General features: G+C 45.5%; 1 protein-coding gene across 13 annotated transcripts in view; it reads right to left on the bottom strand.

The window, feature by feature from the left end:
* The window catches only part of TRPM8 (transient receptor potential cation channel subfamily M member 8), an 81463-nt gene that overhangs the window by 22635 nt on the left and 43677 nt on the right, over positions 1-15151 (bottom strand). For 12 of the 13 annotated variants that reach the window (XM_065669653.1, XM_065669652.1, XM_065669650.1 and 9 more), the window contains 10 exons: positions 13107-13263; positions 9413-9590; positions 8895-9067; positions 8127-8301; positions 7077-7144; positions 5486-5683; positions 2544-2646; positions 1594-1712; positions 977-1267; positions 271-366 (listed from right to left, as the gene is read on the bottom strand). In XM_065669653.1, the coding sequence (XP_065525725.1) occupies positions 271-366; positions 977-1267; positions 1594-1712; positions 2544-2646; positions 5486-5683; positions 7077-7144; positions 8127-8301; positions 8895-9067; positions 9413-9590; positions 13107-13263 (1558 nt within the window). Of the gene's footprint in view, positions 1-270; positions 367-976; positions 1268-1593; positions 1713-2543; positions 2647-5485; positions 5684-7076; positions 7145-8126; positions 8302-8894; positions 9068-9412; positions 9591-13106; positions 13264-15151 lie in introns of those variants that run through there. The other variant, XM_065669659.1, reaches the window with a different exon arrangement.

Here is a 15151-nt window from a genome sequence, read left to right as displayed (position 1 = left end):
AGTTTGAGCACAGATAAGAACACAGAGCTATAGGTAAATACTAGCTTGGACTGCTGATTCAAACATGACATTAGGAAAATGTCATCCAAAGGAAATCCACATTCAAGCACAAAATTGATAATATTAAACCTACTTACAGAGTCAGCTAGAAATTATCTCCTGTAGTTTTGTGTTTGAAGATGGACCCAGAGCCTTCAAAGGCCTACAAACCAAGGACAAGGAACACCACTGTGCTGTTTGCAAAGAGGGATAGAGGAGAACTCAACTTACTTGCTCCCAAATGACTTTAGACAACTCTTTCTTGTTCTGAAGAACTGACCAAATAAACAGAGCTTGCAATGGGTGCCTTGTGATAGGACACTCATCCTGAAAGAAAGAGCAACAACTCCTCAGACCCAGGCTCACCAAACTGTTCTTAACAGGAACAAATCCTAGGCTGCCACTCTCCTGCTTTCATACTTTCTCGTTTTTACAGCCAGATCCCATTGATCCTCTCTCTTGGCTATCTGGCAGCTATCACACACTTAGGTTATATTATATGAAGTGCAAAAGGTACTTAACACTCCTGCAACAAGCAAGGTTTAAGGTGCTAGAGTCTATACTAAACTATGAGAACAAATTCCTCATGCTCACCTGGCACCTCTGTACCAGCCTCTGGATTGACACTGGTATAAATTATAAGCATAAATTGAGCATTGGTGGTTCCAATAGGAAATACTTTAACTCAGTACACAAACTCATCCATTTTTATTGTGGTTAAATGGCCCTTACATGCACTTGTAAAATGAGGCAATATATTAAATGTAAAACAAGGCTGAGACAAGGCCAGGCTGGACAGGGCTTGGAGCAACCTGCTCTAGTGGAAGGTGTCCCTGCCTGTGACAGGGGGTTGGAACTGGATGAGCTTTAAAAGGTCCCTTCCAACCCAAATCAGTTTGGGATTCTATGATAATTTTAATCCCTGTTCACCACTTACTGAAAGCTGTATCTCCATCTCATCCTTGCTATTTTTGTCATCTCTTTTGAGACCCCTTCGGAAGTCTTCAACCATCTTCCACACGAATGTGAGGAGTGCATCGTTATAGGAGTTCTTTGCGATCTGCAGGTTCTTGAACACCAGGCTGCTGAAGTTGTTGGTGTACAGCTCTCGAAGGACCTCTGTGGTTAGGAACTTCCTCAGATTCAAGCCATTTTCCAGGAAGAGTCGGACAAATTTGGGCCTGTCTTTCACTAGGGCTGTGAACATGACATCCTGTAGGTCAGCAGACTAGGAAGAAACGGAAAAGCAACTATTAGGGAGCATGAGAGACATGTAAAGCTTGCTAAGGGCCTGACACATGTGGCTACTTCATGCTGCCACACTTTAATCAGTTTGTTCTGTATGAAACTGCCTTTGTTGGGTGGCCTAAAGCACTTCTGGCATGGGCAGATAACCTTTGCAGTCAGTGATGTCAGTGCAAGGAGGAATGGACGCTTGTATTTATCAACCTCAGAGGGTGATGAGATAGTGGCTGCTGTTACGATGTTCCTCTTCCCCCTGCTCCCCTGTCCCATGTCTCTGACATGACATAGTCAGACAGAAGTGGTCTGTACCTCCCAGTTTCGGTCATTGGTGAAGATCTCATCACTGGCCAGGTCCAACTGGTTCCACTCCAGCAGCAGCTTCAGCTGCCCATTCCAGTTATCCCTGTCATGTTCATTGGTGCTGAAAGCTGCAGAGAAGAAACAATCCTCAAGGTAAAAAAATAGAGGCAGAGGAGCTTCCTGGTGTACTTGTTTGTCTCTGCTTTCACACTCTACCTGACAAGACCCATATCAAGTGTCTTTCCCCTGATTGATGCCCATCTTCCCAACTGGGTATTAGAAGATGCTGGAGGCTTAGAGGCATATCTATTGTCCAACATAGACCACAGATGAGCTGCTAGGAGCACATTATTAACCACAATCAGCACAACATATCCTTCAGGCTCCTCAGTATCCTGCATCCCCTACACAAAAGAAATTCTGCAGGAATTCTTCCCAGTCGGGCCCTATGCAAGAAACATTGTGAGAAGCTCCAGGGTGGACAGGGCTTTGAGTGACATGGTCTAGTGTGAGGAATCCCTGCCCATGGCAGGGGGCTGGAACTGGATGATCAACATATATACCAAAAGATACTTGTTTTTACATTGGAGGATGCCGAGTAATCAGTTTACAGGATAAACAGTATAACTACAGAAGATCCTTTGCTTGGCTTCCTAACTCCCTGTTGTGTTGCATACTTGTGTGCTGCTCTCAGAGATGTCATACCAGCATTCCAAAAGCTCTGCTAAATGCCTTCCTAATTATCTGGACTGTGTCTCTATCTCACCCGCACTAACACATCTCATAATGCTGCTGTAGCCTGTCCATGCCACTCCAGATGAAGACAAGCTCCACACCGTGTCAGAAGCTTAAGGAAAGCTGTTCTAGAAAACAAGTAGCCATCTTTGTTTCATTTATTTAACAGAAGAAACTCCCCCCAAAAACCAACCAACAACCAAAGCAGAGAACCAATCACTTGCCTTTGTAGAGAGCGAAAGAGATGGCATTGCTCACAATTTCATCTCCAGCTTCTTCTATTTTGATAACTGTCAATAAATGAGGGCTCTCAAGGACTTCTTTGATCTACAAAAAGCAACAGTTCCATTTCAAAGCAATCTCGGCTGTTCTTTAAAGGAAATTTCCCATCACATCACAGCAAAGCTGCTTCCCATCAGTCCTATTGCCATGTCCAGTTAAAATTTAATCAAGTGCAGATAGAAGTAGCTTATAAGATTTATTTTCAAGTCACCAAAATACAAGATTAATTCTCCTCTGAACATACAGCAAAGAACTGCGATTTGCCTCTGCAGAACGTCATAACCAAAATTATCTAATCTCAATAATTACAAACTACTCATCAAGAAAAACCAGATTGTAACAGCATAAGTTTCAACAAATGTTTTGTTAGAGAACAGTTTCTACCTCCTTGTGCTTTGTGAAAAACAGAGGTCACTTCTCACATAACCAACCCTTATAATATTCCTTCCATTTGAGCATGTAGAAAACAATCATAGACAAGATTATTTCAAGACTTGCTAATCTTGGACAAGATTACTTCTCTTATTACAACCTTATTACAAGATTTGTTAATCTTAGACAAGATTGTTAATCTTCAACAAGACTACAAAAGAGACATTGAGGTGCTGGAGCAGGGCCAGAGAAGGGCAATGGAGCTGGTGCAGGGCCTGGAGCACAAGTGTGATGGGGAACGGACGAGGGACCTGGGGGGTTCAGTCTGGAGAAGAGAAGGCTCAGGGGGGACCTTATCGCTCCCTACAACTGCCTGACAGGAGGATGGAGCCAGGAGGGGCTGGGCTCTGCTCCCAAGGAACAAGGGATAGGACAAGAGGAAACGGCCTCAAGCTGCACCAGGGGAGGTTTGGATGGAGCTGAGGAGCAATTCCTTCCCCAGAGGGTGCTCAGGCATTGGAACAGGCTGCCCAGGGCAGGGCTGGAGTCACCGTCCCTGCAAGTGCTCCCACACCGTGGAGACGAGGCCTCAGTGCCATGGGTCAGTGGTGGCTTTGGCAGTGCTGGGGAGCGGTTGGACTGGACAGGTTTAAAGCTCTTTTCCAGCCTGGTTGATTCCATGATTCTATGAGTAGCCATTTGTGAGTGCAGGAGGAGGTATACTCCAGGGCAGCTCAGCAGAAGCTGTGAGGAGTGTGGCAAGGTGGCCTAACAGGGAAAAATGCCTTTGGCAGCTCCACACACCCAGAGCTGCTTCTGGAAACCAGAGGCTCATGGGCTGCTCAGGGGCTGTTCTTCATCTTTGGGTTTGGATGCCACAGCCTCCAGACTCAAAGTGCAAGTTCAGACGTGGTTTCTGCAGGACTGTCTCTGCAAAAGGCCATTCCTACCCTTTTCCCTGTAAGCTTCTCATTAAAGAAGCAGAAAACTGCTGAGATTGGACAATAGCTGTGGAGATCTAGTCCAAGCCTGTTGCTTGAAACAAGGGCAAATGGGGCAGGAGTTGCCCAGTGGAACTTTCAGGTCGTCCCATGGACTCACTCTGCCAAGCTCTGACCAAGAGGTTTGAGTGGGGCCTTGCCAGAAACAATAGCTGCTCAGATTTCAATACCAGCAGCTTTGCTTGGTTTATATCAAAGAAAATACAAATATTTCTGTATCTGAATTCCTCTCTGGGGCCTGCAAACAGGTCACAATGGTGCAGTCATGAAAAAATAAAGGCTGGGGTGCAGAAAATACAGAAGGGGCCTTAAATGCAATATTCCCTTTTCCATCCCCCCATTATGAGCTCCAAGTGAGATTTGAATGCTCAATGACTCCCTGCTGTGAACATGGGCAGGAGAAAATTAACCAAGAGAGGAAAACCAAATCAGACGTCAGGCTAAAGCATTGGGCAGTTAACTGAGAAAGTCAATCAGCTCAAGTTAATGGCTTGTTCACTGAGCTAAGTTATTGGAACTAAGACCTCAACACCAAGAACTCAAATGTTTTAAAGAGAGCACAAGCATATCTAAAACCAGGTCATCCTGAAGGTCAGGTACCCAGAAAGTTACAACAGGACTGGCACAAGCAACCCAAGCTAGCAGATGCTCTCCTTACTTCTCCAGTTTTCCCAGTTTCCAGAAAACACTCTTGTAATGAACAGTTCCATATGGGATCACAATGGGGACTACATCCTGAAAGCACTACCTCTCCTCAAAGAGGTAAGGAAGAGTAAAAGAAGATTTTGCTGATGTATATGCAGTGTTGTACCTTCAACTGCATCCCACGTACACAGCGTAGTAAGTCATTGCTAACAAAATCCTGATGGAGACAGCAGAGGGATGCTGCTGTGATGAAATCCTGACCAAATAAGCCTCTAGTCTTAAACATCCCACTCCTACTCCGGAAGGGAAATCAGTATCTTTAGGGATTCAGGAAGACAGGAACTTCAGGAACAAATGAAAGAATGCCAAAATAGAATCACTCCAGTTTCAAAGTCCATGGGGTAGCAGTGCTAACCCTTTGTCTCTGAGCAGGATTTAGCAGCGTGAGGCCTGATTCAGCAAACAGCCCATTTGTCCATGTTTACAAAGCACACAAAATAGCAACCCCAACCAGCACATCAGCCAACAGACACCTACAGCAGACATTGCTCCGGAGCAACAGCAAGCATCCAGGGAGCAGACAGTTACAAAACATCTGGTTTTGGCTCTCCTGTGCCTGGACATGTGCTGCCCACCCAAAAGATTGCAGTCACCGCTCTTTTTGTTCCAATCCCTGTAAGTTATAAGAGTTTGGGATTTTCAATTTTGAAATCCCTATGGATATACCACAGCAAGGAGCCTCACACATCCTATAGGTATACTACCGGAAAGCAACATCCTTGATTTGGAAGTCACTAGCTGCTCCTGACCTCCTGTTTCCTCTACCCTCCTCCCACTTTCAGCTTCCTGCAGTAGCAGACACTTACCCATTTGATCCAGCTTTCAGTCTCCTCTTCCGAGAGCCTTGAAATGGTGCGAGGCAGATACCTGAGCAAGCTCTCCTTGACACATGAAGAAGCAAGAGCGCCTTCTGCCTCCATTAAGCTAGCAATAACATCAGCAATCCGACCAGAGCCTTCCACCACAACACAGGGAATTTTACTCTTGATGGCCACATTGATAGACTAGGGAGCCAGAGAGGAACAGGTGATCACTTGAAGCATGACTGTGTAAGCAGCTTACTATTCAGTAGAAAGACTAGAGACTGTAGAGTTAGGTGAGAAAAACAGGAATCCATGGTCCAGAGCAGGGCATATTTAACATCTCATTTTCATGTTTGCTCTAAAACCTGAATGGATGCTTCATTCCATCTTAGGACCTCTGATTAAGACAGTGAACTTTGCATCTGTATTCACTTACAATCTACCTGGGGGCAAAGCTGAAATTAATCATGTGAATGGAACCCAAAGACCCAGGAAGCATACAGGGAGGCTGGGATAATGGCCTAGTTCAGACTAATTGATTAATCTTAGCAGTGAAGTAGTTACAAAGACCGTGCTTTGAATTCCCATTATCATCCGACAAGCCAATCTGAACAGCATAGCTCTGGGCACAACAGGTAGTACCAAGATCACCCAAAAGAAAGGATTATAAATACCACCTGTTTCAGTTTTATTGACTCAAGCACTGCCATACTCTTCACTGCATCCTACCCTCTTGCAATTCCAGCCCATTTGCCAGTTCTTAAAGGCCTGCAGCCCAGGCTACATCAGCTCCTCTTCTTGCTGTTCCTCAGAGCCATCTCATCCTCAACAGTTACCATGCTCTTCCCACACAGCCTGACTGCACATGACCTTGATTTGAATTCCCTGCTGCCAGGTCCCTTTGCTCCCTCAGTCACACCCTCTCTGTGCAGGCCACTCACCTTCACTCTTGCAAGGTTCATCCTCTTCCTATCTGTCATCTATCTGAAGGTGATGCCTGGTCCCTCTCTTTCTAGCCTTAGAAGGGTCAGCAGAAGTCAGCAGAGCCCTCCTACCTTGCCCAGCTGCCTATATCTAAACTAGGTGCAGACCACAGTTCTCAGGAGCAGCAACCATGAGGCCATTCAAGCAAGCTCAAAGCTGGAGTAGCTCCAGCACAGCTCCTCTCTGTGTATCACAAGGGAGCACCCATCTCCACTGAGCATGAACAAGCCAAGTTTTCCCAAAGCTAAGTTCAGGCAAAATGGTACTGAAAAGCTTGATACCTACATGGCTGACAAAGACACTTCTGACTGCTGCTCAAACTAACACAGGAGAAACATTTCCATGCTGGATTTGCTATGGAAGAACTGAACTGTCCCAGCCAACAGTTCCCAGCATGTCAGCCTGGGGCAAAAACTTCTTGCACAGAAAATCTTAACTGAAACAAATTTCTTCAGCTTCAATCCAAGTCTTCCCATGGCAAGTGCTGGGCAAGCTTCAGTAATAACAGGACTGTCTACTTGATAAAGTTGCTTGTGGCATAACCTCTCTTAACTCCTAAAGCAATGTCCCGGTTGTCACTCTTGGAAACAAGTAAAAGAAATAAACTTACTTTCAAAGTCTCTTTTCCTCCACCTTGGGCAAAACACACGATTGGAATCTTCCCACCATAATTAGATTCTGTGAAACACGCCAAGAGAAAAGCAAGAAAGGAAAGAGTGAACCCATTGATGCAGCTTGAACACCTCCTTTTTCCTGAGTACAGTGAAAGATTTACAAGCAGTTCCTGCAAACACTTCGCTACTGGATTACTGTTGATTTTGCCAAATCCATTAACAGCTCTTCCTGGTTTCAATGAAGAGTTAGTTTTGCCTGATGTTCTGCACAGCTCCCTTCAGACACCCTTCCAACAGGTGATTGTTTCCTCCTATCAGTTATCACTTCTAGTAGCTGCAGAGTCCCCCAAATGTGATTTTATTGTAGTTACTTACTGCTTTGACCACGTTGTGGTTCTTATCCCAAGCCAGAACCTCTGACTCCACACTTCCAATTGCAAAGGAAAGTGAGGAATCCCATAACTCTATCAGCTAGTGTTTAACAGACATCCCAAGTTTTGTCATGATTCTGGGTACTTAATCATGACACAGCAAGGATGCTTCACTTGAGGCACACAATAAAAATTAACCCCAAAACCTCTTTAACTCAGAATTTCCTGTCAAGGTTTTGAGGTGTTTTTTACCCATTTTGGCAAAGAAGGGGCTAAAATGATTCAGGAGCAGTTCGCAGATGGGTCCATCACCCTCACAAATGGATTTCTTCAGAGAAGCCTTATTTCAGCTCCTGCAACAAGTAATTGTGCTTCAGCTACATGGAATTCAGCCCCAAGGTAAGCTTCCAACAGACAGCAGGAGATGAGGGAAGGCTGTATTGCTAAACCAGACCATTTGCTGTATCTCACGAAGGATTACTATCGCATCAAGGGAGGAAAGTAAAGGGAGGAGTATTTTTCTGAAGAGCACTGGGTGTGCAGTTACCACATCCCTTCCAGCTCAGCATCCAAAGAATGCTACTACTACCCTTTTGTACCCAGGAAATTATTGTACATCAGCCCCAAAGCGAGGACTAAGGAAAAGGAAGTCTGCAGCCTCCCATCCACACCTACCTGGGATAACCCGCTCTGAAATGTACTTCTCTAACTGAGTTCGTACTTTGGCCTCTATCGCTGGGTGTCCATGGGTGCCATTATCAACCAGTAAGAGATGGGTGTGATTATTATCCAGGCAATAGAGAGGGTCTCTCTTGAGATCATCCATTATATAGTGCGCCAAGTAGTACCCCTGGAAGCACAAGCACAGTGTTTAACAGACCCAAGGGCAGAGCATGCACAAGCCTTCAAGGACAAGCTGGTGACAGCTGAAACCCCAGCCACCAACCACTCCTCATTAGTGTTCAAGACCAGGTTGGACAGGGCTTGGAGCACCCTGCTCTAGTGGAAGGTGTCCCTGCCCGTGGCAGGGGTTGAAACTGGATGAGCTTTAAGGCCCCTTCCAACCCAAAACAACCTGCGAGTCTGTGAGAACTGTTTAGTTTCCTCCTGTTCTAGGAAGAACACCTGCTGTTTTGTCTCACTGCTACATACACTGAAGAAAAGCTGGGCCCAGGTTGAATTGCTGAAGACACAGTAGGCCTCTTTAAGTACACACAGATGCGCTTCTACACAAACACTGCACTGGAAAGCATCCTGCTGAGCTCTACTTTCCCAGAGATACAAGCAGAGCTTGACTGACCACTCTTCTCAGACATCTCATGGCTGACAGCACCAGCCTAGCACAGATGCTGTTAAGCCGATAGCAGTGTTCAGTCAGGGACATAACCTGTATAATTAATGGCCAAGCCTCCCCCTTCCCACCAACCCAGACATGGTTCTTACATCAGTATCACCACTGCGGATCAGACTTTCCCGGTTGGAAATCATGCCCCAGGCTGCTATGCCAATAGCCACCACGTTCTCCTCTGAGCTCCGACTGATGGTATTGTCTCTGACCACCTCCCCGATGTACTTCATCAGCCCGTAATGCGTGCCTCCTGTGAAAATCCAGGCCCCTGGGGAAAATGTCCAAAAGCCTGGAGGGATGCACTGGAACACCCACCCCCCTAATGCAGTACCTTTAGAACACAACATCCCATATCCCTCTTAAGACCTCAGAAGAGTCATTTATTCTTCAGTTAAACACAAAAGATATGCTACACACCTTAATTTATCTGGGCATCTCATGACTAGTTCTCAACCCTGTTACTTTCAAATCATTAGGTCACATTTGCCCCAAGTGCACAAGCCAAGCAGAAACAAACTGAATGCTCTGCTTCCCTGCTGATCCCTTGAGCTACTGCCTCTCCAACAGTATTATGCAGCAGTACATTCACACAGCCACACCTGCAGGTCTTTACCTTTGGACTGGGCGATGTAGATCAGCCTGCTGAATATCTTACGCATCCGGGGCTTGAGGGCAAAGTTCTTTGCACCCCCAGTGACAGAAATGACAAGGTTTGGGGTCTTCAGGTGCCAGTGCTGGGTCATGAGATCATAGAGTGTTTCAGAGTCTGTGTCGCATGACAAACGGATGTACTTGTGAGAGAGAAAAGAACAAACATAGCAAGAAGTAAATAGTGATAGCTGGGAACATGGTGTTCTCTAATGAATAGTCTTATGCCAACAGCCAGCAGACAAAAGGTGATGAAGTCTTTGGTTTTTCTTCTAAAGCATGTTTATCCTCCCCAAGGCATCCAACCCACCTTCCTCTAGAGGAAGGGAAGATCTTGGTGCTCAGAGGAACATTGGAAGGATGAACATATCACTGAGGAAGCTTATGGTGTAACAATTTTAACTGTACCAGTGCTAATTATAGCTTAGATCATGGATTAGTAGTAGCATTGTTCTAAGTGATCTAATAATTACAGTTGTATTTTGATTACACTACTAAGCCTTTATTGAATGAGCTATAAATTCCAGGCTCCACGTGCATAGCGTCCCTATTGTAACATATACCCACAACAGCGTCTTAAGCATAACCCATAACTTCATTAAATACGTAGTAAAGCTTGAGCACCGTATGTGAGGAGAAAATGTTCGTATCTTGAGAGGCATTTAACTTCACTGAAAGGGCATATCCATGTGTTCCAAGACAGGCTCCCAGGAGTACGTATTGCATCTATCTCAGAAAAGCTTATCATGGAGGAAACCTAACAGGCTCCAGCAGCTACACAGGAGAGCTAGGGGACTCCCACAGCTTCTGCTCTGAGAAGCATCAGCCGCATGAAGCCTTGGGTGTTCTTCAGGAGAGAAGAGCCTCTCCCCCATGGAGCTTACCAGCAGAATTAACTGCTCCACAGGGCCATCCCCACAGCACATTCTGTTAGCTCTACAGTTAGAAGGCATTTCTCTAAACCTTACTGATACACAAAGTACCTTGAACCTGTACGACTACCTCTGTTGCACCAAAAATTAAGGTTTCCAATTGAATGACATGTTGTTTTCTTCTATACGTATTGTTTTCATCCCTATAAACCAAGTGCCAAATAAAAGATGCTACAGCCGAGTCACTCGTACAGCTTCTCTCATATATCATCACAGTGTATAACTGCAAACACACTTCAATTACACTTAAGTTTCATGCAAGGTACTAGCAACTACACATCTGACGCTTGAATCCTGGGCAAGGCTCTACTCAAGCAGCTGAACCACCCCCCCCCCACACACACACACCCCTCCCCCCCCATCCCCCCGGTGCAGGCAATTTCTTTCTCTGAGGTACAACGGTGCCATCTCCTGGTGCACGCCAACCATGACCGATCCAGGCCTCCAACGCAGACGACGCCAAGTGTTTAAGCCCCTGAGCCCAGAAAGGTGTTCAGAAAAGCATTTTTCGGTTTGAGGGTACCAGAACATCAAAGACAGCAACTGCAATGCTCTTGGAGCACTGTTGCTCAGGAGCTGAGCAACACTGCAGAAACAGTGAGTACTTAAGCAGGACTTATGAAGTGCAGAGATTTTATTGGTCTGTTCATATCTCATAGCTCTGCTCAGAGCATTTTAGGACTCATCTGTCATACAAAGCATGATGCAAGGTATAAAGCTTCCCATCCGTCAGTGATAATAGTTGGTGGTCCTTAGGTTACCTTGGGTTTGACATCCTCCCCATCGCACATAACAGCAAGAGAAAATACTTCGCCATGTTTTAAGACTTGCCTTACAGTATAGGGAACAAGAATGGAGAATAGAGATGTAACTCCAGCCGGCTTGTTGATGGGATAGATAAGGAGACTTACATGCAGTATTTGAACAAAATATACTTTGAAACATGCACAAGGACACTGACAGTCCTCCTGAAACAACTATTAGCAAACTGATTTGTAATGTGGGAAGGGGAACACAGCCTAAGGAAAGAACATTTAAGCTTTGAGAACTCTGAAATGTGGTGATAGAGAAAGCTATTTCTCCTTTCAGTGAAGGTACACAGCAGCTACAGCAAAGTACTATGAAGATACTAAAAGATACATATCAAGAAATATGTGAAGTACTTGGATCTGGTTTAATCATGATTCAAAACCTTCAGTCTTTTTTCACACCAAAATACTTCATTTCTGCTACTTTGCATAAAGGAAACTCAATTAATTTACATAGCATGTTCTCATTTCCCTCATTTATTTTGATTGTCTCAAGCAAGCTGCACTGTTGGTAAATACCAGTCATTTAGAAGAGACAGATGAGCTCAGCCACATGTGACTCCTCACACAGTACCACTATAAATCATCACAAACAGCAATGCCAGCTCTTTTCTTCTTCCCACCCCTCCACTCCTGTCCCCACACCAAGGAAAAACACAGGAAAAGATTAAAACCCAACAGAATAAAACCTCTGAAGTTCCACTGATCTCTCAGATTCACAGTGAATGTACTGTCATTGTAGGATCTCAACCCTGGGAAATAGTATTCAATCAGCTATAAGGCTGAGCAAGATGGTCTGCGAGGATATCCTCTGAGCAAGAGATTTGGCTAGGAAACATTGCAGAGCCCTTCCAAACAAAACTACCATAGGAAGATGTGGAACACCTTTCCCAACACTGCACAACATCCTGCAGAGTGGCCAGACCAAGACCTAAAAATACTATTGTATGGAAAGGAGCACAGTACATCCACAGACTGCAATGACCAACACACAGAGCAGCTGGGGAAGAAGAGAATATAGGTCGACGAGCTCTGTAGGCAGACACTGGATGACATGCTGCACCATGGTAAAGCCATTACAAAGCATGAATAATGACTTTGTGGAGTGGTAAGCAGGTAAGCGCAGCTTCTGCACTGAACAGTACAGATCCTCCAAAGAGAGATCCACCTACAGATATGAAAGCCCTATGATTATCACCTCCTGGATCCTGCTGCACCTTCGAAGGCAAAGCATGTTACACATACTCCTCACCCAAGAGTTGCACTGGTGTACACCCTCACATCATTTGCTTTCTAGAGCATAAGTTATTCCACACTGAAAAGGTGCAGTGCTTCCCAAAAAAAAACCCAGTCTTGTAATGGTGTTAAAGTCAAACAGTCAGGAACAAAGATCAGGAGCTTGATCATTCAGGTACTTCAGCTTATCCTGTTAGGTTCACCACTAAAGATAGGTAGAAGGGTACTAAGTTACTCTTCAAGACCATGACATTTCCATATAGACAGGGACCACACACTGGCCACTGTAACCACACACAGACATAATCAGAGTACAGAGTCCCAGTGAGGCACAGATCTAGTTGTAAATTAATTCTCCTAGCCCAAGACCTTTACGATTGTATTCCAGGCCAATTGCAATAAACCCAGCTGCTAGGAAAAGCAAGCAACCACCTTATCGACCCATCTTCTGCCGTGCCTGACAACAGAGAACCCCTTTTGCCCCTCCCATCACCAGCCTATGAAACAAATAACAGAAGAAATTATTCTTTCTTACCTATATTCAGTGCTTGAGAAAGCAGCTTGTCTCCTTTGTAGCCTAACACCTTCCATTCCCATTAGCTTTCCAGGGGTTATACTGGCATAGGGTTCAGAACTCTGAACACAGTGCTTCCTGACATATACCCTTGATACTCCCACTTACCTTTCCTCTTTTTCCCATGTTTTCAAACTGAATGTCCCCAAAGGCATCAGTAGGAAGTTCCTTAGTGTGCTTCTTGTAATTCCATTTTTCATTGGTATTAATCTGAGTGCCCTCTATGTGCTGATTTTCAGGGTATCCACATTTACATAAGTTACCCCTGAAAGAAGAATGAACACACATAGAACCCCAGGTTATAATCCTGAGCACGGAAAAACAAGTTCTGACATGTTTATTAACAAAAGACAGAACATTTGCACAGCTTCTGCTTAATGAGGACATTCCCAAGAAGTGTTATGCCCCATCCCTGGCAGTGTTCAAGGCCAGGTTGGATGGGGCTTGGAGCAACCTGCTCTAGTGGAAGGTGTTGCTGCCTGTGGCAATGGTTGGAACTGGATGAGCTTTAAGGTCCCTTCCAACCCAAACCATTCCAGGATTCTATGATTCTGCAATGAACCTAGAGCTTGTAGAACAAAGGGTGCCTAAAGCAGCAGTCACACGAAGTGCGAAGTCTGGGAGCAGGATTGTACCAACACAACTCAAAGCAAGCAGCAGGTGGAGCTGCAGAACCAGCTGTACATGGAACTCTACTTGTATTTGCTGCATGACAGGTCAACAGCTAAGAGACCAGCACCTAATCATGCTTCCTCCCCTGATAATCACCTATATAACACTGGGCAATGGAGTGGAGCATATCTCTGACACTTCTGGACTGCCTTGCATATATGACCTTTTTCCTTATCACAAATAAAGTTCTGTCACCAGCTGCTTATCTGAAACTACAACTCTGCATAGAAATGAAGGACATGAACCAGAACACCAGACACCATTAGAAGTGACCTAATCTACTGCTAACCTGACAGGTACAGATGATTTCGTTCCCTTGTTGTGCTCTCATCCATATGAAGAGTTCACTATGATGACTACTAAGAGTAATCATTTTCAACGCAAACTTGGGGCGTGACTGATGTCTTAGCATGCCTAAGACATATTCAAATCAAGAAGCAATGGGAATCTGGTCTCTGAGCAGACTTTACAGGCAGTTTACTGTGTTCCTAGCACATTTCCACCACCACCACCTCTTACCTGATGCACAGCATGGTGTGCAGTCACTACCAATGCTCCCCTCACCAGCACTGAAATTGCATCAAAGGTAGGAAGAACTAGGACTTTGGTTGTGCAGGACTAGGGAAAGCTAGGAAAATTCGGATCTTAGGCAGAAGCTCTTCCTTGTGAGAGTGGTGAGGCGCTGGCACCGGGTGCTGATTGAGACAGCTGAACATGAGCAGCTTGTACCCAGGCAGCCAAGAAATCACCAGCATCCTGGCCTGTATCAGCACCAGCGCAGCAGCAAGGCCAGGGCAGTGACTGCCCCCCTGTACTGGGCACTGGTGAGGCCGTACCTCGAATCCTGTGTTCAGTTCTGGGTCCCTCACTACAAGAGAGACATTGAGGTGCTGGAGTGGGGCCAGAGAAGGGCAATGGAGCTGGTGCAGGGCCTGGAGCACAAGTGTGGTGGGGAACGGACGAGGGACCAGGGGGTTTTAGTACAGAGAAGAGAAGGCTCAGGGGGGACCTTATCGCTCCCTGCAACTGCCTGACAGGAGGATGGAGCCAGGAGGGGCTGGGCTCTGCTCCCAAGGAACAAGGGATGGGACAAGAGGAAATGGCCTCAAGCTGCACCAGGGCAGGTTTAGATGGAGCTGAGGAACAATTCTTTCTCCAAAGGGTGCTCAGGCATTGGAACAGGCTGCCCAGGGCAGGGCTGGAGTCCCTGTCCCTTCACACACCATGTAGACAAGGCATTCAGTGCCATGGGTTAGTAGTGGCCTTGGCAGTGCTGTCGAATGGTTGGACTGGATGGGCTTAAAGGTCTTTTCCAGCCTGGCTGATTCTATTAAGGTACTTGTGTATTAACTCCAAAACCTGTTATTTCCAGTTTTTACACAAACCCCTGAGTCTGGAGCAGTGAATTCGAAAGTGGAGGGTGCGTTAAACAAACTTGAAAAAATGTAATATTAAATATATTGTTTCTTTCATCTTTCTCT

The sequence above is a fragment of the Lathamus discolor genome, chromosome 3 (genome assembly GCF_037157495.1).
Source record: "Lathamus discolor isolate bLatDis1 chromosome 3, bLatDis1.hap1, whole genome shotgun sequence".
NCBI lineage: Eukaryota > Metazoa > Chordata > Aves > Psittaciformes > Psittacidae > Lathamus > Lathamus discolor.
The sequence above is the reverse complement of the archived record's forward strand: the minus strand, read 5'-3'. Positions and strand labels throughout refer to the sequence as shown.